Below are 23,346 nucleotides of genomic sequence, written 5' to 3' on the forward strand. Positions count from 1 at the left end.
CTTTGAAAATGAATGAATCAAATTTATTGGCCGAAAAATGTAGATTACATTTAAAAAATCAAGATATATAGAGGACCAAGATGATTTGGTGTTCCATCGTGACAATAATAAATCTTGCATGACCTTAAGTGGAATACAATTGTCAAAAGTGTGCTTTCGTGTTAAAAGAAAGCCACAAAAAATATCGTTTTGATAAAATACCAGTTTCACTGGGTTTCAAAAAATTTTACGAATCAAGCGGCCGATCCAAAACGCATATTTACCAGCATAACTGTTCAGCTAGAAAAAATTCATAATTTCACCTTGGCTGTAATGTTTGTATCATTTCTCTGAAGTTTTGAGATTAATATCGCCCAAGATCTTTGAATATATCATCAAGATACTCTGCACTGAAATAATCACACGTATAGACATTCCGTTTTTAGTTTTTTGTAGAAGAAAACTGTCGAGATGGTTTTGTCTGTCAGTCCACACTTTCTCTGTCCATCCTGAGGCTAGAGGGCTGCAAATTAGTATGTTGATCATCCACCCTCAAATCATCAAACAAACCAAATCGCAGCCCTCTAGCCTCAGGAGTTTATATTTTATTTAAGGTTAAGGTTAGCCATGATCGTGCGTCTGGCACCGCAAAAACACAGGCCACCACGGCCGGCTGAGAGTTTCATGGGCCGCGGCTCATACAGCCCTATACGCTGTACAGAAAACTCGATTTCGCCGAGGAAACTTCGGCGCGTTCTTTACTTTTTTGTTTTGTTTTTTCTTTATTCCAGAAAGATATCATGTCAAATGACAAAAAAAAGACCACTCTTAATCACTGGTGATGACTCTTAAATTCCCCTCTGGAGACAGAAACCCCGAATACATCGTGAGGTCCCGATCTGTAGCCGGGACCCTCAGGGCATCCTCGCTTCAAATCAAAATCTACACGACGCACCGAGACTCTCAGGAAACAGATCCAGCGCCCCTGGTTCAAGCGATCTTTCATGTGTTTTTCAGACGTTTATGTCTTTGCCAGAACTGTAATTACTAATGTATGTAAAGCATTGCAATCTATCCAACCACATTTATTTGAAATCTCTTCCTAAATCGTATATAAAATTGTTAACCATTCTTCAGGTGTGGGAAAACACATCTGACTGTATGTAAGTTAAGTATATCTTAATTTAACCAGACCACTGAGCTGATTAACAGCTCTCCTAGGGCTGGCCCGCAGGATTAGATTTATTTTACGTGGCTAAGAGGGACTACAGCTTATTGTGGAATCCGAACCGCATTATAGACGTCCCTCTGCTTTCCTCTAAAGTCGAATGCTACTTTCACGCTCGCAAGAGTTCTTCACCTGCCAGAGATTTTTTGACAATGAATCTGAATACCTTGAATCTGCCTCTTACTCGCCGCCTCGTTGTATAACATGAAGAAATTTAGGTAAAAGAAAAACTGAGTGAAAAACCTGGAAGGAGAAGCGATCCTCCTCTGCCATGACGACAGAGTCAGTCAACGTGAAAGGACGACTTGTTTTTAATCAACCACGCAATGATGGCCGTCCCATTTTTACGACTAATTACCCACGAGCATCAAGAGACGCAATTAAAACGTCTGTAATTTTGACAGACCAATTAATGACTTGTTATACTGGACGCTTGCACTTACGCCTGATGAGGAAAATTTCCGGAAATATAAGAAACGGGAACACCTACGCTCATAGGACGAGCGATCAAATTTTCCGCCCTCATAAACAGATTTCTTGCGTCATGTGATCAATCCCCGATCGTTTACCTGTTAACATAACAACAACTAAATTCCCCAAGAAATAAGTAACCATACACAGATTATATGTACATATATATATATATATATATATATATATATATATATATATATATATATATACATATATATATATATATATATATATATATATATATATATATATATATATATATATATATATACATGTGTATAATATATATATATATATATATATATATATATATATATATATATATATATATTATATTATACATATATATGTATATATATATATATATATATATATATATATATATATATATATATATATATATATATGAAATATACTGTATGTGTGTATGTCTGACTCATGCTCCAAAGTGTTCATTTCCATCATATATATATATATATATATATATATATATATATATATATATATATATATATATATATATATAATGTATGTGTGTGCATGAGCTTCAATGTCAAACTGACTTTAACATGTGACTTATTTACCCGATACCTAAAGTAATCAAGAATGTGATCCTCCCTTAAGCAGGATTCGAACCTGTGTGGTTTTTTTTTGTTAGAACTGGGATGAGGGATTTGGGAACGAGCACTCATCGTATGCAGTTCCCTATGGGTGCTAGATGGATCGTGAATGTGAGCAACGAGAAAATCTCGGAAGAATTAAACAGCAGACGATGTATGAAAGAGGAAAACCTATGAGGAAAAGGGAAATGAGGAAAACCTATGAGGAAAAGGGAAATGAGGAAAACCTATGAGGAAAAGGGAAATGAGGAAAACCTATGAGGAAAACCTATGAAGAAAAGGGAAATGAGGAAAACCTATGAGGAAAAGGGAAATGAGGAAAACCTATTAGGAAAAAGGAAATGAGGAAAACCTGAGGAAAAGGGAAATGAGGAAAACCTATGAGGAAAAGGGAAATGAGGAAAACATATGAGGAAAAGGGAAATGAGGAAAACCTATGAGGAAAACCTATGAGGAAAAGGGAAATGAGGAAAACCTATGAGGAAAAGGGAAATGAGGAAAACCTATTAGGAAAAGGGAAATGAGGAAAACCTGAGGAAAAGGGAAATGAGGAAAACCTATGAGGAAAAGGGAAATGAGGAAAACCTGTGAGGAAAAGGGAAATGAGGAAAACCTATGAGGAAAAGGGAAATTGGGGACCAACATTTCGACAACGAAGGCTGACCAGGGGCGTAGCTGGCATTCCATTAGGGGGGGGGGCGGCTAGTGGGGCCAAGACATTTTTGTGGGGGGCCAAAGAAAATGACACAACACTAATGTACCAATTCTGTAATTAGTAAAATATACTATTCTCGAAGGAATATATCCATGTGAATGAAGGAAAATAATAGTATTAGTAATGAGTAAACCTGTATTTGAAATTATAGAGCTCAATTTTCAATTAATTTTCAACTCTTCCTATATGCAAATGTATCAAATACTGTAAGGGTTAAAGTTTGGCTACAAAGGGAATCAACTTGGTTGGCCAGTGGGGGGGGGGCCAAGCATCTGACTCCGGGGCTAGGGACCCCCTTGGCCCCCCTAGCGGCGCCACTGAGCCTGACAGATTCGTTGCGATGTATAGGCGGAAAAAGTGTTAAGTGATGGAACGCGCTGTTTGAAAAACAGGGTAGAGCCAAGAATTGATATATTGTCAATGGAAGGCAGAGGAAGCAGTTTGTGCCCATAGAATTAATGGTTACAACACATGCTGTTTTTGCTCTAAGAATGCTTGGAGAATAATCGAAATGGATAATAGTTTATCCATGTTTCGCTGATTAATGAAACGTTATGCGAGTTAAAAAGCTATGGGTGGGTATTCAAGGTGTTAGATAGAAAGACAACTTGTGTTGGAGTCAAAAGGCGGCAATCTCCTCAGCCTGGGTAGCACCAAACAAGGAAGGCAATGCGGTGTCCCTCAGTTTATTTTCATTATACACAGTGATTATAAAATGAGGAGAGCAGACGTGGTTGGTGTGTGTGTGTGTGTGTGTGTGTGTGTGTGTGTGCGTGTGTGTGTGTGTGTGTGTGTAAGAGGTGTGACTGTCAACATCACATATACTGACGACGGTGTCCGGACAGTTCGCTACTGGACCGTTCGTACCCGGACATTTCGTTACCGGATACTTAGCTACTGGACAGTTCGTTACTAGGACCCTTCGTTACTAGGGCCCTTCGCTACTAAGACAATATGCTACCTGTATAGCCTAATTATTTGAATACTGAATACCTTGTTAATGTAATTATACTATCCATTTATCTTGTTTCATTTACGAACCACCAATTTCCCAAATTACTTAAATACTCAATAGCTTGTTATTGTAATTATATACCTTCTATCCTTCTTACTTCATTTACCATCCACCAAGTCCTTTTTTTAAAAGTTATTGAACCCTAGTCCGTCAAGATGCCGAGGACGATTACATCCAGAAGGAAACAAATCAAGTTAGTGGATGATTTGAATTATATATATTATAAACAAAAGCAAAATAGTGACGGAACAAAACAATATTGGATGTGTGTAAATCGGAGACGTAAAGCTACGACCCTGAATGTGAAATGAATGTTCTTCAACCTATCGCCCATAACTTGAAACTTTGATTAGTACTGAAATTAAAGTCAATTTTTTTAACACTTTTTATTTTATGAAAGTTTGGTTTTATGATACATACATTTTAAGTGATACTAGCAAGTAAGTATATGATGAATTGTAACTGAAAGATTGTTTATTTCACACTTGTGTTAGTTTATAAAATTATTATTATTATTATTATTATTATTATTATTATTATTATTATTATTATTATTAACATGCATGTTACCATTCCAATAAAAAATAAATTTGAATCCCCGCCGATTCAACAAACAAGCAAATATAACTTTTGGTAGCGTACTGTCCTAGTAGCGAAGTGCCCGGTAACGAAATGTCCGGGTACGAACGGTCCAGTAGCGAAATGTCCTAGCACCACTGACGACAATGTTGCAAAGTTACTCAAGGAAATCAACTGAAGAACATTACAGGAATGAAAAAGTTTTTAGGATATATTTAAATACAGTAATGCAGAAAAATGGAGGGTGAAACATTCGACTGATTCAATTTACTCGATGCATGTATACAGAGAACGATCAGGAAAATGAAGGAAGAGGAGCACACACACTTTGCCCATTACCAGATGAAATCTGTAAGCACAGCTGTAACAATGCTGCTCGTACGGCCGTGTCTGGGCAGTCTATGAGTCTGGCTGGAGGTGAATGCGGTTTCTACGGTACGATAACTGCAACAGTTCGTAGCAAGAATATTAGAAGGCGCGTGGCACTCTGTGCGCTTCTCTTATGACTGTGTATTAAGGAACTGACAAGAAAACTGGGCAAAGGGAAATCGCGCAAGAGTTGGTTTTATGGAAAGGAAAATCCTAGGAAGTCATGCTGCTGTATGATGGAAATTACAGAATGGGACCTCCTCAAAAGATGTATAAGAATGGACCCAAATACCTTACATACTGTACTTGAAAAATGACAACCTTTATAGCGAAGCAGGGCGCCAATATGTGGGTAAGCATAACACGGGAAGCCAAACTTACGGCAAATCTAATGTTCTTTCATCTGTATATATCTACAAAGTCTCTACTGTAAATTACGAAACTTTCTAAAGAAAGTTAGCCAAAAATAATCTCGGAGACGTACGAGCCTATATATCAAATCTTGAAGAGAGATTGCTTGCAGGAAAGATGATGTGTATTTTCACTATACAAAAACGTACTCATAACAGAATGGAGACTGGAATGAGTGAGCGAGCCTCCCTAAGACCACATAGCAATCAGTTGATTTTGGAATATAGCGTTTAGGCCAAAGGCCAAGCACTGAAACCTATGAGGTCATTCCGCGCTAGAAAGGAAATTGAGAGGTAGGTAGGTTTGAAAGGTGTAACAGGAGGATTAAGTATATCTTAGTTTAACCAGACCACTGAGCTGATTAACAGCTCTCCTAGAGAGGGCTGGCCCGAAGGATTAGATTTATTTTACGTGGCTAAGAACCAATTGGTTACCTAGCAACGGGACCTACAGCTTATTGTGGAATCCGAACCACATTATGACGAGAAATGAATTTCTATCACCAGAAATAAATTCCTCTTATTCTTCACTGGCCAATCGGAGAGTCGAACGCTGGGCCAACAGCGTGCTAGCCGAGAGCTCTACCCACTCCTCCAATGAAGAACTGTGTAACAGGAGGAAAGCCTCGCAGCTGCACTAAGAAATAATTGTTAGGAGGGTGAATAGCAAGATGGAATTAAGATAATATGAATGGAGGTACGGTAAAGGGAATGACAGGGGTTGCAGCTAGGGGCCGAAGGAACGCTGCAAAGAACCCGTGGGGTGCACAAACGGCGCTACCCCCCTGCGGGAGTCAGTTGATTTTGATTGCAGCCTACTGTGAGGCTCCAATATGTTAAACATGTGATATCAAATACTCTTTGTCAGTAAAGAAAACTCGTTGTAAAAAGAAAATATATTCTAGTTATCGCATGTAGGCCTATGTGTGTGTGAGTGTGTGTGTACAGCAGTGTATACACACCTGCAGCCACTGTTCCGTTTGACACTGTGCTTAATTAAGCTGTTTTAATGAAAAGAAAAAGGTCGTAATTCATTATTATCATAACGATACTTCTTACTGAGAATTCATATTTAATATTGGTGAAGCTTAACATACTTGAATCTCTTTGAAGGTTACTGTCAAAATCAGCTGATTGCTAAATGTTACCTTAAACTAGGCTTACCCAGAGTTTACAACTGCTCCATAGGAGTCGTGGGTTTACATCCAATCGCTGTCATACACCGTGTAATACAGTTTTGTATTTTGTGTCAATATAAAGTATTAACTGTGTTTTATAAACACCATTACTTCAGAAACAAATAGTTTTAAGCCTAAATAAGCGAAGGGACATGAACCTACAAGCATATCACCATGATAGTTGCCAAATGTTGCAATAATGTTCTATTATTGTCATTACAGTCCTATTAGCTAAAACTTTATTTTGGTATACATTTTTATAATTATAAATGTACACCAAAATAAATGTATGGGTTTGACTCCAATTATTATTCAAGCCAAAACCATAGATTCTTTATTTCCTAATTTTAAGTAAACCACTACGATATCATTCCCATGCATATTCTAGTCAATATTTTCATGAATTGATATATATAACTGGTTTAGCATTATCAATATTCATATGCTCTTCATATAAATACTTTTCTTATAAAAAAAAATAATGCACTGGCACTTGGTATCAACCGTCATCAGGTTCTTGCGCGTGGCAGCTGCGTACGTCTCTATAAATCAAATAAATTACAGGAGAAATAAATACTGACTCTTTGCTTGTGACCTTTCATGCGGTATCAAGTCTACATTGTTCTTTGTACTGGCAACATGGATGATACCAGTCAATGGGTTAAGAAAATCAACAAGGTATTTTTCTAAACTGCATGAAGCAGAACCAGCTCAGCTAATGACTGGATTGGCGGGAAGATTGATTTTATTAAGGGATGGAAATACAGTAAAGATTTTTATATATATTGTGTAAAGAAAACTTAGGCCTACCATTCATTTTGCCTATGCAGAGAAAGTCAGTCAAGGGAAGTATAAACTTGAACCATCTATTTCAAATGACTAACATAAAACGTGCATATTTAAAGGCAAGTAGTTTACCTGGGCTTAACTATGAAGAATTATTATTGCGTTTCATTTTTTCCATGTGGTACATCGACATATATATATATATATATATATATATATATATATATATATATATATATATATATATATATATATATATATATATATATATATTATAATATATATATATATATATATATATATATATATATATATATATATATATAAATATGTGAATGATTGTATATTTGTTTGACTTCTATAGAAATCCAAACCACTTGACAGACCCAGACAAAATTTTGCACACGGCCTCTAAGTCACCCCCAGAAAGGTTTATAACTCAAAATCAAACCCCTACCCCGTGACAGACATACAAACACAGACAAAACAAATGACATTTTCGTTTTTACTTCACCTTCCCCTTCATTTCTCTGGGTTTATTCTTATTTTCCACCTGACACTTTAATTTTTCTCCTGGCATAGCCAGAAGTATTAACCTATAACAATAAGTCCCCTATAGCATCAGTTTTTTATCAGAATTTACTTGAATTTTGATTGCAATTTATGATAATTAATGTAATTGTTTATTACCTCGATAAAATATACACTGAAAACCTAAATCAATCATTTCTTTCCGTAGCAAGCGAAGCCGCGTCCGTGCATGCATAGTAGTAGCTTAACGCACCTTGAACACCCCAGCGGTTGGAATTAGTTATCATGCAAATTGGCAAATACTTCACTGCATATGGAAGATAAGTTTCTTTTCACATTCTTTGGTACTGATTGCCTAGAAGATAATGACTGAAAAATCTAGATTAAAACTTTACAGGAATGTAGATCATTACATTTGGAAATCTTTTCTGAAAGGCACTTGGAGGGTAAATGTGTTAGGTGCAAATAGGTATTAAATTAAACGACTGCACTTCGAGAAACTTGAAGTGCTCACAGCTTGCACAACATGTCAATTCATACCTTTTGACGATGTAATCATGCACAGTAAGGAACAGTATTCCCATCATCTAGGAAAATAAAATTTTTGTTTATAGTTATAAATTAGAGTGATATAGCCTATATTCATTTCTATCTTTTATTGTGTATTTATTCAAAATAATGAACCTATCATTCCTCCAAGAAGGGAAAGATTTTGTTTGATTCATGATTGCATTATTGTACGAATTGACCAAGTTTATAGATGCCCTATGTGTGACTTTATACACAATTCTACGTTAAGGAATCTGATGTCATTGTAAAGAAAATATCTGAGTTATAATTTATTATGTCAGGTTAAAAACGTCCATATAACCACCATAAAAAATATGTTTCACGAGTTGAAGTTAGCCGTACAGGAAAATGTTTTGCCACTTTTTTCTTAATATGATGAGGGGATGGAGGGCTAACTCTTGCAGCAATTCACTTAATAATAGAAAAGAAGTAAAAAGGCATAACAGAGTATAGACTAAATATTTTTTATTAAAAAAAAACGTATATTCTCATACAACATTAATGAATGAGTTTAAATTAGAATTAAGAGGCTGGGTCAGGTTTTTATGAATTGGACAGTGAAGTTTACTTTTACTATAGTAACACATATCATAAAAAGACATCATTGGCCTAGGCCTATATCAAATTGTCTGTATCACAAGGAAATATTGTTTTAGATTTTTATTGTATGATTTGGACTTATAACGGCCTAACAGTGAAATCAATAAGCATATACATAATTTAGTCATAGTCTCATCAGAGTGTCTGAGATGCTTCCCAGATGAAACAGCACCAAACTATCACGGAACCGGCACTAACCAGTCCACACGTACAATTACACGTCAGTTGGTCGGAAGGTATTTAGGTAATATCATTAGTTCATCTGTTCTGATGAGTGGACTGTCTCCGCCCACAAACTGTTCTCCACACGTAAGTTTTAACGGCAGTTTCGATGAACTGGCAGAAGAAATGACAGGTAAAGTTGATTGTGAATACACAGCCTTAGGTTGTTGAATTCTATAATAGTGAATGGGTGAGTTGGGAAAGAGAGAAGTGGGGGTGTCAGAGAGAGAGAGAGAGAGAGAGAGAGAGAGAGAGAGAGAGAGAGAGAGAGAGAGTTTATCGAATGTCATTCAGTTTTCCGGGCAACACTGGGTTGGTCAGCTAATACATATATACACATATATGTATAATACATAGCCTATATATATATATATATATATATATATATATATATATATATATATATATATATATATATATATATATATATATATATATATATATATATATATATATATATATATTTATATATATATATATACACATATAAATACATGTGGTACATCGGCACACACATATATATATATTTCTATATACATACATAAATACACATAGACACTAATATCTGTCATTTTTGGTTATTTTTACATGTCCCCCACTTCCCACCCATACCCCTTTTCTCACCACCCTTCCTATCAGGGCTGAACTGGGAGTGTCACTGTTCATATCAGTGACCTAAAAAACTATGGATTAGACAGTAATATCCATAATGGAATCCAGTCTGTAAGTGAATAAAATAAATACAGCCTACGTAAGAGGGCATACAGAAAGTCACTGATAAAGACTGAGCGAGCAAACCAGAAAAGGTGCGATAACTAACTAAGTCACCCATACAAATTAAAGTGTTTATCACATACAGCACTGGGCAAAAGGAACTAATTGAGATCTTGACCTCGCCTGGTGACCACTTGCGCACCATAACATTAATTCGATAACAACTGTTGAACGAAATATATAGATAAGTAAACGTGAAACATTAATGGAAAAGGGAAGCCCATCTGGATGAAATCTGGGAAAATTATACCAGATTTCGGCATCGAATGAATGCCCAAATAGCCTATACGAAGACTCTGGAAGCAGAGTTAGTTAGAAAAAGGCATCAGAGCAGGGAGTGTGTGAGATGTGTGGAGAGGTGACAGCGAAAGCTTGAAGCATCTTTTGAACTTATATAAAATTTCTGAATGCCCATAGACTAAGTGCAATTCTAAGTTCAATAATTTTACAATGTGCCCTTTAAGATAAAGACTCGGTCACTACTACCCTTTGAAAAGGTGGAAAAGTTATACAGTTTAAAGGCTAAAATAAATGTATTTAAGGGGAAACATAATTTACATTTAACCTCAGGTATATAAAAGGAAATACTTGTGAACATACGGACGATACCCGACATCTGAGCATGATAAGTGAAGCTTCATCATGGTTGATTGTTGAGCAACTTGTTCCTACGGAAGTGACAGCACGTAGTACAACAGACACTTTCCAAGAAGTGAATACCTTCCCCACTAGGCCTACATATCTGTCATATTTTAAATTTTATTTTTCACCCCTTCTCGGCCCCGCCCCCTTCTTCCATCAGGGCTGAAATTGAACTTAAAGGGCATCGGGAGTGTCACTACTCATCTCAGCAACTTGAAAACTGTTCTAGACACTAATATTTGTCGTTTTCGGTTATTTTTACATTTTATCCCCTTCCCACCCCCACCCCCTTCCGTGTTAGTGATGTCTTACCCCACATTATTTTTTCCAGATAGTAAGTTGTACGCCTACCAAGTTTGGTTGAAATTGCTCAGTGCATATCAGAGTTATGCTGGGACACACACATACATCCATCCATTTATATATATATATATATATATATATATATATATATATATATATATATATATATATATATATATATATATATATATATATATATATATATATATGAACTAATCAAGACATGAGTACGTGTTTTCACAAATAAATTTCTGACTTACATCTTTGGGATCAAACCCATGTCTATCGAATGACATATATAGATATGTGTGTGTATATGCATAACATATAGCCTATATATATATATATATATATATATATATATATATATATATATATATATATATATATATATAATGTATGTATAATATGAAATGTATATATGGATATACTGAACACACGAATTCCTGACTCACACTGGGATCGCACCTTGCGAATTTTACCCAACTTTCCGACCCATCCCCGAGTCCGTCGCCACCATTTCATTCGAATTAGCCTAATACCCCTTCGCCGTGAGACGTTACGGAAATAATGAATACTGGTGTGTTAGGCTTCAGAGGCCCGCCAGGAGGAAATCTCAGGCACCCAGTACTTCCGTTCCAACTTCTTTTATGACCTTGGTAAGCCCGCCGCTCCCGCCTTGGCCTGTCACTCGGGAGACCAAGGTTCGTTCCCAGTGTGAGTCAGAAATATATATGTATATATATAATGTGTGTACTTATATGTATATATACATATATTTGTATATGTATGTAATATATATATAAATATATATATATATATATATATATATATATATATATATATATAATCATTCTTTCATCCGAACATCACTAATGTCAACTGTAGCCTACCTTATCTTCCTTTAATCTTTTACAAAAACAGAAACATTGCAAAAACCAACAAGCAACAGAAAAAATCTTATATTCGCCTTCGTATCTGTAAATATGGCAAAATCCAAATTCACAAAGCAAACTCTACAACATATATATAGTACCCGGTACATGATAAGCGTATACAAAGCTGGAACACTAAAAGCCCAAATCGAGTACGACACTAAAGCATGCATGCTTTCTATGTAACATACAAAACTTAAAATTAATTCTAAGTGTATATATAGGCCTATATACATACATATATATATATATATATATATATATATATATATATATATATATATATATATATATATATATATATATATATATATATGTATATACATACATACACTTGAAAAGAGAGCCAGACAATAAAATGTTGTGATTTACCTGGATTACAGACAAGTTCATCCGAATCGGAGTTGGTGATTTTTTTATTGGCTCCTTTATTTTTACGTTTGCCATTTTCCTGTTTGTCTGTGGTCGGGTTCTGAAGTTTCATGCTGAGGTAATACTGGTCCATAACTGATCCGGCTAAAGCTCTCATGATGACACTGATGAAAAGGTAACGACAAAACCTGATTACACTTTCAGTAAAATCATGACCGGCGTTGAATCAGTATTCCTCGACGGCGCTTCTCGAAAAGTCACATTATTCGGTGCCAGTTCTTTCTTGCCTGACACCTTGCTCTGAGTCAAGTGTCATTTTTGCTGCATAAAAAAAAAAAAAAAAAAAGTTTTTCAAATTTTCCCCTGTCTACTTTTTATATCTATTACCTCGATATTTATTGTGATTTCATACAGACTTAGTCATGAAGACCAGGCTCTATCACCGCCATAAATAACTTGTCATTCAAAAGACTCATTCTTCGGCCTAAAACGTAGAGAATTTTTTAATCATATCGTCATCCTACATTGGTCTTTCTTTCTAACACAGCATTACTCAAATTATCCTCTTTGTTAAGATGTAATAAAACCTAATCTACCAATTTTCTTTGGAGTAAAATCAAGAAGCTATAACTAGGTTAACATTCTTGGAATCAAATATAAGATCTACAACTGTCACATGACATCTTAGTGCATTTCAAGCTTTCTAAAACATCGGCTGCCATTTCGTCTCCAACGAGGATTTTTAATTGCCACTGCAAGTTCCATTTCACCAGAGGCTGCTAGCATCCCTTCTTTTGTAACCAAGACTTTTCAAAATAAATAAAGCATTAACAGAATCTGTCTACTAACTGCCATCATCAATACTAATTACAGCTATGGACTAATATAACTGTCTCAGTATCATCACTGTTTCCGTCAAGAACAATACACCTGCGGCTTTCTAAAAGCAGTCATCGTCTAGGCAGGTCCTGGTCGTTCGGCCGTAAGTCATTTAGGCCGTAACATCCAAACTGGCAAACGGCCGAAATGGGTGTATATAATACTTTGATCCCCGAAGGGCTAGTACTAAACACGGCGTCCCAGGGAGCTTCCGCCATGTCTTACGGCCTAAACTTCATATGGCCTAAAGTTGTGACGGCCTAACAGGTTCACACCCGAAAATAATACGGCCTAATCGTCTCGAACTCATCTAGGCTATGTAAGTGGAAGCGTCCTGCTAACTGCCTCCATCAACTCTTCTAGGCCTAAATTCCTGTAACGAACCGAATCTAATTATCCGTTATCATGTTAGCACGAGGCTCATGTTAAAACAACAACTGTTTTACAACCTCTATTATGATAACGGATATTCAATAAAATATATATAAATGTCAACACCAGTTCTACCAGTACTGAAGCTTCTAATGAAAACCTGGATGTAATACATACATTTGGTAATTGAAACTATTTAAGAGAAAATTTGACAAACGATCCTAGTGGAATCACCTGATAAAATTGTTAGGACTATTTATCAAAGAAAAATTACGAATGCAATAAAAGTCTTTTCACGATCAGAACGGAGACGTTTGAATTTAATTCTGATATGACAGGACATAGCTGGTGATAAGGCACCAATCTATTGTAAACAAACAATAAAAGAGCTAGCAGATTCTCTCTCTCTCTCTCTCTCTCTCTCTCTCTCTCTCTCTCTCTCTCTCTCTCTCTCTGATAAATTTGGTTATCTTTACACCAAAAATGCTGAAAGCAAGTTACATTAAGGGGTACTAATTACATAATTTTCTGCACAAAATACGAATTCCAATTTATCCCTCACGATTTCAGTCTATTCCAACAACGCACGAAAGGGAGGGAAACCGTATCTGCTGGAAGTTACGCAAAAATACGAGTCCACAGGACATGCGGACGCCTCCAGCAGTTAGTTTCAACAGCATCCTTGATCCTTTCACCAACACCACCACAAAAAAAATGTCCCCACGACACCGTTCTCCCTGACACCACTCACTCATCCCTAGTAATTCCTCGTCGTTCAAGAAAACACCGCCACCTCCTCCTCCACCACCAGCGACACCAACACTGGTTGGAGGTTGGGGCGAGTGTGGGTGTGTGTGTGTGTGTTTGTGGGTGCGCGTGGAGACGGCAGGCGAGGGGAATCAGAGAATGAGCTTGCGCACAGAAAGCTTCGTCTCTCTGGCTTTCTCTCCCTCTACCAGTCATCAATATAGCCCACACCTCGCCAGCACTCCAGGCCAGCAAGGGAGAAAGGTCGCCGGTAAAAAAAAAATCATGCCTCTCTCGCTCTCTCTCTCTCTCTCTCTCTCTCTCTCTACTGTATCTTCCTTTCAACCAGATGATAATTAGATGCTCCAGAAACTCCTGAGACCATCCGGTTACAATGACTTTCAACAATTTAAGTAGAAACGGAAAAAAAAGTTATATACCCATGCACAATAACTGATGTGTCAGGAGACGCAAATGAGAAAACCCAGGGTAACCGTTTGGTTGTCCAGGAGACGGGAAGTCTCTGGATAACAATAATTGGTAATAGAGATGTTTCCGCGCGGAAACAAACGACCGAATTTCAACAAAATAAATACTGGAGGAAAATACAAGAAACTGAGAACGTTTAGCACAAACGATGCTGATGTGTTCCGGACAAGCTACGATTTTTAGTTTTCTGTAGAAGAAAACTGTTGCGGTAGCTATTTGTCTGACCGTCCACACTTTCTCTGTCCGCCCTCAGATCTTAAAAACTATTGAGGCTAGAGGGCTGGAAATTGGTATGTTGATCATCCACTCTCCAATCATCAAACATACAAAATTGCAGCCCTCTAGCCTCAGTAGTTTTTTTTTTCTATTTTTATTTAAAGATAAAGTTAGCCATGATCGTGGGTCTGGCAAAGCTATTGGTGCCAACAACACAGGCCACCACCGGGCCGTGGCGGAAAGTTTCATGGGCCGCGGCTGAGAGTTTCATAGGTCGTGGCTGAGAGTTTCATACAGCATTATACGCTGTACAGAAAACCTGACTGCCCCGAAGAAACTTCGGCGCATTTTTTACTTGTTTTTTTCTGCAGGGAATCCCAAAATTCAACGCGTACATTTGTAATATTTTTTTTAGCAATCTGTAGTAAAAGTTCCCTTCTCTTTCACTTCGGGAAATCACAAATTAAAATTTCTTCACTTGATTTCCACTGCAAGAGATCACGGCGTCTGCAGATTTTTCATTTTTTTTTTTTTTTTTTTTGCCGAAGTCTCCTGATAGGTGTGTGCATTTTCTTTTTTCTAATTCAAGTGTTAGCCAAATCAAAATTTGCTTCCCACTCCTGAACGTCTAGTCCGCAACACTCAAGTATATTCTTTCTTAAACTAGTTTTCAATCCGTAATCCAAATTTTACATTTTTATCATGTCAAGATTTCAAAACGACCAGTTTATCGTCTTTTGATTTATATATCGAGTTTCCGAAGTCATAGAGTTCCGTGGGTTTCTTTCCTCTCTCTCTCTCTCTCTCTCTCTCTCTCTCTCTCTCTCTCTCTCTCTCTCTCTCTCTCTTTCGGTGTAATAAAGGTAATTCTTCGATATATCATTAGAATATTAGTTATTCTTATTGCTTTAAAGGACTTCAAATAAGTGGCTTTCTTCTTTACAGACTGCTTTTCATTCATGTAAAAAAACATCAGCCAAAGTTTACCCGATTTCAAAAATCACTAAAAAGTCGAACCTAAGGAGAAGCAAATATTGATAAGTATTGCTCCAAAACATCAATACTGCATAACATTCTACTCATCGAAAAACTTCCGCAGATGACATGTATTCTTACTTAATCAAGATCCTCAGATATTGTCCACAAAAATGAAACAATAGCAAGTAACTAAACAAACAAGTAAAAAAGGTGCCGAAGTTTCTTCGGCGCAATCAAGTTTTCTGTATAGTTTATAATGCCGTATGAAACCCTCAGCCATGGTCCATGAAACTCTCACAGCCGGGGCGCATTAAACTTTCAGCCACGGCCCGGTGGTGGCCTGTGTTGTTGGCACCTATGCCGGTGCCAGACTCACGGTCATGGCTAACCTTAACCTTAAATAAAATAAAAACTACTGAGGCTAGCGGGCTGTAATTTGGTATGTTTGATGACTGTAGGGTGGATGATCAACGGAACAATTTGCAGCCCTCTAGCCTCAGTAGTTTTTAAGATCTGAGGGTGGACGGGAAAAGTGTGGACGGAAAAAGTGCGGACAGAATAAAGTGCGGACAGAAAAAGTGCGGACGGAAAAAGTGCGGACAGAATAAAGTGCGGACAGAAAAAGTGCGGACAGAATAAAGTGCGGACAGAAAAAGTGCGGACGGAAAAAGTGTGGACAGAATAAAGTGCGGACAGAAAAAGTGCGGACAGAATAAAGTGCGGACGGAAAAAGTGCGGACGGAAAAAGTGCGGACAGAATAAAGTGCGGACAGAAAAAGTGCGGACGGACAAACAAACAGCCCTCTCAATGGTTTTCTTTTACATAAAACTAAAAATGGTCAGCAACAGTATGTAAAAACTGCAGAATCCCATTCTCAGCGTAGGAATATTTACCAAACCCTCGCAAGCCAAAGAAACCCAGCCTAAAAGAAACACGGAAGACCTCAGTTAACATTCGACAAGAACTCATTTGGGAGTTTCGGGGAAGTTTGTCACCGCTTAATGAACCTCACTGTCGTCGTAAACAATATCAGTTGGAAGCCTTACGTTTTCTAATTAGAATCGTGTTGCTAATTGGACTAAAGGAAATCAAAGGAACGAACGATATTTGAACCATTGAAAATTGAATAAATCGAAAGGATTTAAGCATCCTTGAGCACTTAATACAGCTTGTTACACACACGCTGTATTTATGTAAGTATTTATGTGTACAATATATATATATATATATATATATATATATATATATATATATATATATATATATATATATATATATATATATATATATATATATATATATATATATATATATATATATATATATATATATGTATATATATATATATATATATATATATATATACATATATATATATATATATATATATATATATATATATATATATATATATATATATATATATATATATATATATATATATATATATATATAAATGAATTCAAGAGGTGTGGACTGGACAGCCTGGCTGTTTGTGAACCATAATGCAAATGAATGGGCAAAATGAGAGTGGAAGGGGATAATGTGCATATTTAATCAGAAAGAGCAGATGGAACTGACAGAGAAGGAGGAACGATCTCAATGCCAAATGCAATAATGTCTCTCATGGACTGAGAGCAGCGGATAGTAGATTAGCCTACTGCTGGCAAGAATAGAAAAGTGTACTATGCACAAACGAAAGAATGCTCTGAACAAATACAAGATGAATTTTATACACAACTGGAGAATAATGTTGTACATGAAATACACCCTATGAAGTCATTCAGCGCTGAAAGGGAAACTGAGAGCAAAGGAGGTTTGAAAGGTGTAACAGGAGGACAACCTTTTACAGTTGCACTATGAAATAATTGTGAGGAGGGGGTGGATAGCAAAATGAAAGAAAGATAATATGAATGAAGGTTCAATAAAAGGAACGAAAGGGGTTGCAGCTAGGGGCCGAAGGGACGCTGCAAAGAACCTTTAGTAATGCCTACAGTGCACCCCGTGAGGTGCACTGACGACACTAGCCCTCATGCGGGGAAGTATATATATGAAGAGGAACAGACAATCAGCAAGAACTGATTTAACAATAACGTATACCGATCCACTGGACAAAGTACTGGATATTGACTAATCAGTTGGAAACCTTAGATGTCAGATGAGACCTGTAATGCAGCCAATGCACAAAAGCAAAAGGTACACGCAAACATGATTCAAGGAGACAAAGAACACACAGCAGGACGCACTAAGCACTCAAGTGTGTAGACAGTGGCGTTAAAAGATCAAAAAGAAACGAGAAAACGTTTGGAAAACTGGGCGACGATGTTGACATACAGCCATGTGTTCATGAAGTGGAACTGAATAATTATCACTGACTTTTGGTGAACAAGAAAAGTGGAAATTGCCCCTGAATGGGAGAGATGGGTTAACAATAACACCAGGAAAGGAAGAGAGACATCGCTCAGCAGAACATTTATGAAAGAACGTGAATAAGGGAGAGTCGGATGGTGCGCCTGATATACCAAAAGCTGGCCAAGACCTGATTGTGCGCATGATATGAATTCAATTTTTTAAATTGTGGAATCAATAATGAAGAAACTTAAGGGATTAAAAAAAAAAGCAGCCGATCATGGAATCAATGTATAGATGATTTTGGCTGCAACTGATGACACCTATATACCATCAAGACTTTTGCAGAATATGGAGTGAAGAAAAAAAAAAAAAGAATCCTGATGATTGGGAAGTGGAAGTTAACTAGTTAACTGCAGAGATACTGCACTTACTTTGGTTGCAATGAGCCCGCATCCGGAGTATCAGAACGAGGTCACGTTGCCGACCTGACCATGAGAAGGATAAAAGGTCGATTGCCGTTCATGCATAAATATACCTGTCGAATTCAGATATATTTATTAGAGCTGGAATAGACCTAACCGTAGCATCGTAGCGAAATTGGTAATTGATTTTATTGCTTTTTCAGGCTGATATATATATATATATATATATATATATATATATATATATATATATATATATATATATATATATATATATATATATACACACATATATATATATATATAGTGTATATATATATATATATATTATATATATATACACATACATAAATATATATACTCACACACACACACACACACACACACACACACACACATATATATATATATATATATATATATATATATATATATATATATATATATATATATATATATATATATATATATATATATTAGCGTCCACTGTAGTCCTGAGTTCTTGTCCGTCGCTGGTCCGAGCCCACGGGACGACAGAACTTATTATCAACTAAAAATTCCCCTTCGGTAACATATATGAAAATATATTATTTCCGAGGTAGAGCGAATTGGATATTAAAGGACGTTTGCAGCTTACTGATTGTATATGAATCACGGTGATGTGATAAAAAGTCATATATATATATATATATATATATATATATATATATATATATATATATATATATATATATATATATATATATATATATATATATATATAAACTACTGGTTACTTTTTACCGGATACGTATGTAATTGTAGTAACCGCAATTCCCTCTTAACTTCTCGATAACTTCACAATTCTTGGATACTCTTGTCATTACAACGCCTTAGACTTGAATGGCCTCGATGCTGGGGATGGGTCAGAATTTCTTCATATCTTGCATTTGGATCTCAGGATTTGTAGTGAAAGGCGTATCCAAGAAGTGTGAAGAATTCGAGAAGTTGAGAGGGCATGTCGATTACTAAAGTTACATACATATCTAGTAAAAAGTAACCAGTAGTTTGTTTTATATATATATATATATATATATATATATATATATATATATATATATATATATATATATATATATATATACCAGGTGTTTGAAACTAGAGCCCCACCCTCCACAGAACAAATGGAAAGTTATGAAGTTTTCTGCTATAGCCTGTCTCCAAGTACATTATTTTAAGTTTCTAATAAGTTATTTTTTATTTTACATTTCTTGTATTTTCAGACTGAGTGACGGAGTTAGATACAGCCATGGCTAACGACTCGGAGGAAATCAGATGGATTGACCGAATCTGGGCTATAACCTTCAGAGAGGCCAGGGATGCTGGCGCATCCTTCATTTCACGTTCCTGGATAGCTAAATACATGAAAAGAGATGAATCCTTTGTTAAAAGAAACTGAGAAAAAATCCATAGCCTGTTATCGCGAAAAGAGTGAGAATCTTGGAAGGCCTGAAGTCCTTTCTCAGGAGTCAAAAGACATCATAGCTGAGGCAGTGGGTAGACCAAGAAAGTCTTTACGTAAATTGGCGCAAACCAAAATGGGAAAGAAGAGAAGTTATAGTGCTGTATATCGTGAGTTGGAAAAATCTGGTATGAAGCCATTTCATGTTATCAGCAAGCACAACATCACTCAGCAACAGATAGAAGACCTTGCATGGTTTTGTGGTTCATTTCTTAATGACTGGGATGAAGCTGACTTTCTCCATGTTGCTGCATCAGATGAATTCTTCATTTACACAGCCAGGAAGCCAAAATCATAAAAATGACATGGTTTGGGCTGCAAGGTTGGATGATATCAGCGATGACGTGCGTTATCGCCAAGTTGTGAAATTTCCTGAATGTTTGGATATTTTTCGCTGTTTCATAGCCAAACGGTTAATGTGGATCATCAAAGAAAAAGGACAGTCATGGAATGGCGAGTACTTCAGAGAAACTGTGCTTACTGGTGGAGTATTTCCTTTCCTCAAAGATCCTGAAAATGTGTTATCTGTTGAAGAAGTCACATTTTTGCATGATCAGGCACCATGTTTCAAGGCTCTTCAGACACAGAAGCTGCTTCGAAACAGTGGTATCGATTTCTTCTCGTCAAGTGAATTTCCAGGTAGCTCCCCAGACCTTAATGTGTGTGAAAACATTGGTAGTATCTTAAAGGATCGTGTTGAAGCGTGCACAGCGAACTATGATGGTATACTAAGCCTCGACGACCTGCGAAGAGAGGTGACCGAAGTGCTCAGGGAAATGGAGTTTGAGTATCAGCTTTTTTGCGATTTGCTGAAATCATACCCCTCAAGAATGCAGGCTGTGGTACAGGCAGATGGAGGCCACACAAAATATTAAATACTCAGAGAGAAACTTAAATAAATATCTGTTCTGAATTACTTTTGTTTTTGTCCATATCAATTTTAATTTATGCTGTGGGGGAGGCTCTAATTTGAAACACCCTGTATATATATATATATATATATATATATATATATATATATATATATATATATATATATATATATATATATATATATATATTTATAAAAAAGTTAAGTATACCTTAGTTTTACCAGACCAATGAGCTGATATATATATATATATATATATATATATATATATATATATATATATATATATACATACATATACATACATATATATACATATATATATGTGTGTGTATATTTCAGCTAAAAGAGCAGTAAAAATTATTACAACTTGGCTATGATGCTGAGGATGCGCGTTTATTCCAGCTCTGACAAATTTATCTGAATTGAACGTCAATTGACTTTTATCCATATTTGTCCTTGGGCCTCAGCAGAAGCATATATATATATATATATATATATATATATATATATATATATATATATATATATGTATACATATACACAGATTTATATACATATATGTACATGTAAATACATGTATATTATGTATGTAAATGTTATATATATATATATATATATATATATATATATATATATATATATACACACACATATATATATATATATATATATATATATATATATATATATATATATATATATGTATCGATATTATATATATAAAAATGGTTGTATCTATGTATATGTGTGTGTATGTTCCAGCATGACCCTGAAATACATTGAGCAATTTCAACCAAACTTGGTATACATATGACTTAATATCTGGGAAACAGCACTCTGGGGATAAGACGTCACTGGCACCAAAGGGGGTGAGAAGGGGTGAGAAGGGGGTGACATGTAAAAATAACGGAACACAACAGATATTAGTGTCCAATCCATAGTTGACAGATATTAGTGTCTAATCCATAGTTTTCGAGTTCGCTGAGGTGAATAGTGACACTCCCGATGCCCTTCAAGTCCAAGTTCAAGTTCAACCCTGATAAGAAGGGGGGTGAGAAGGGGTGAAATATAAAATGCCAAGAATGCTGGGCAATGTAATTGAAACAACAACCTTAACAGGAGAGAGAGAGAGAGAGAGAGAGAGAGAGAGAGAGAGAGAGAGAGAGAGAGAGAGAGAGAGAGAGAGTTTATCAGTTGAGATTCAGAGTTTTCCTGGGTAGTGCTGGGTTGGTCAGCTAGTGTATGTGTGTGTATATATATAGGCTATATATATATATATATATATATATATATATATATATATATATATATATATATATATATATATATATGTAAGGTAATTTTTAACATTGTGCATTTTCTCTGCCAAAGCGTACCTTCCAAAAAAGACAATCCAACAATCACTTCCACCTGAATACTTTAACTACTGAATTGTGGACAAACGTCTTACGCAGACAAGTTCCACAACACTAGCCGCTTCAACATGTAGGCGGGATGCTCACCATCATCAAGATGAATCCCCGTAACAAACTGCCCTCTTTAACAACTGCCTTGCAGGCCCCTTCCAACGCCTATTTCATTTCATCTGTCAAACACTTTTATGTCTTCTTCACTTTCTTCCTATTCACAATCCCAAATCCTCCAACCTTTTCTCATCAGCCTATCATCCTACATTCTTTCCACATTATCAAACCATCGCAAAAGACTGTGATCCATCCTTCCACCTCTTTTCGCCACCTCTATGTATCTGCACATTTCTTGTCCCTCAAAATCTTCTTGGGGCACATATGTTACACATACAACTACCCATATCTAGTTGCAGTTCGTTTTTTATTTGTCTTCAATATCGATAATTCGCTTATTTAAAGAAGAGTTATCACTGCATCCCACATATATATTCCAACTCTGGGTTCCATAGAAGTGAAGTTGACTCCCAGCTCTTGCACAAATTCAGTTACCTTCCTTACTTCACTTATTCTGTGATCCACCTCTTATTTCATTCTGCCTTCACATATTTACACCTACATAACTACTCTCATCGGCTAGTTCCTCATGGGTCAGCTTGGTATCGTTATCGACTAGCACTCTGCTGGGCCCGCGTTCGATTCTCCGACCAGCCAATGAAGAATTAGAGGAATTTATTTCTGGTGACAAAAATTCATTTCTCGTCATAATGTGGTTCGGATTCCACAATAAGCTGTAGGTCCCGTTGC

General features: G+C 36.2%; 1 protein-coding gene across 3 annotated transcripts in view; it reads right to left on the reverse strand.

Annotated features, from left to right (window-relative positions):
• The window catches only part of LOC136852275 (carbohydrate sulfotransferase 3-like), a 265,399-nt gene extending 250,883 nt beyond the window's left edge, over positions 1–14,516 (reverse strand). The window contains exons 1-2 of one of the 3 annotated variants that reach the window (XM_067126756.1): positions 14,305–14,516; positions 12,303–12,466 (exon numbers count right to left, since the gene is read on the reverse strand). In XM_067126756.1, the coding sequence (XP_066982857.1) occupies positions 12,303–12,466; positions 14,305–14,516 (376 nt within the window). Of the gene's footprint in view, positions 1–12,302; positions 12,825–14,304 lie in introns of those variants that run through there. The other 2 variants (XM_067126757.1, XM_067126758.1) reach the window with 2 other exon arrangements.
• Positions 14,517–23,346: the final 8,830 nt, after the last annotated feature.

Source organism: Macrobrachium rosenbergii, chromosome 25 (assembly GCF_040412425.1).
Source record: "Macrobrachium rosenbergii isolate ZJJX-2024 chromosome 25, ASM4041242v1, whole genome shotgun sequence".
NCBI classification, from domain to species: domain Eukaryota; kingdom Metazoa; phylum Arthropoda; class Malacostraca; order Decapoda; family Palaemonidae; genus Macrobrachium; species Macrobrachium rosenbergii.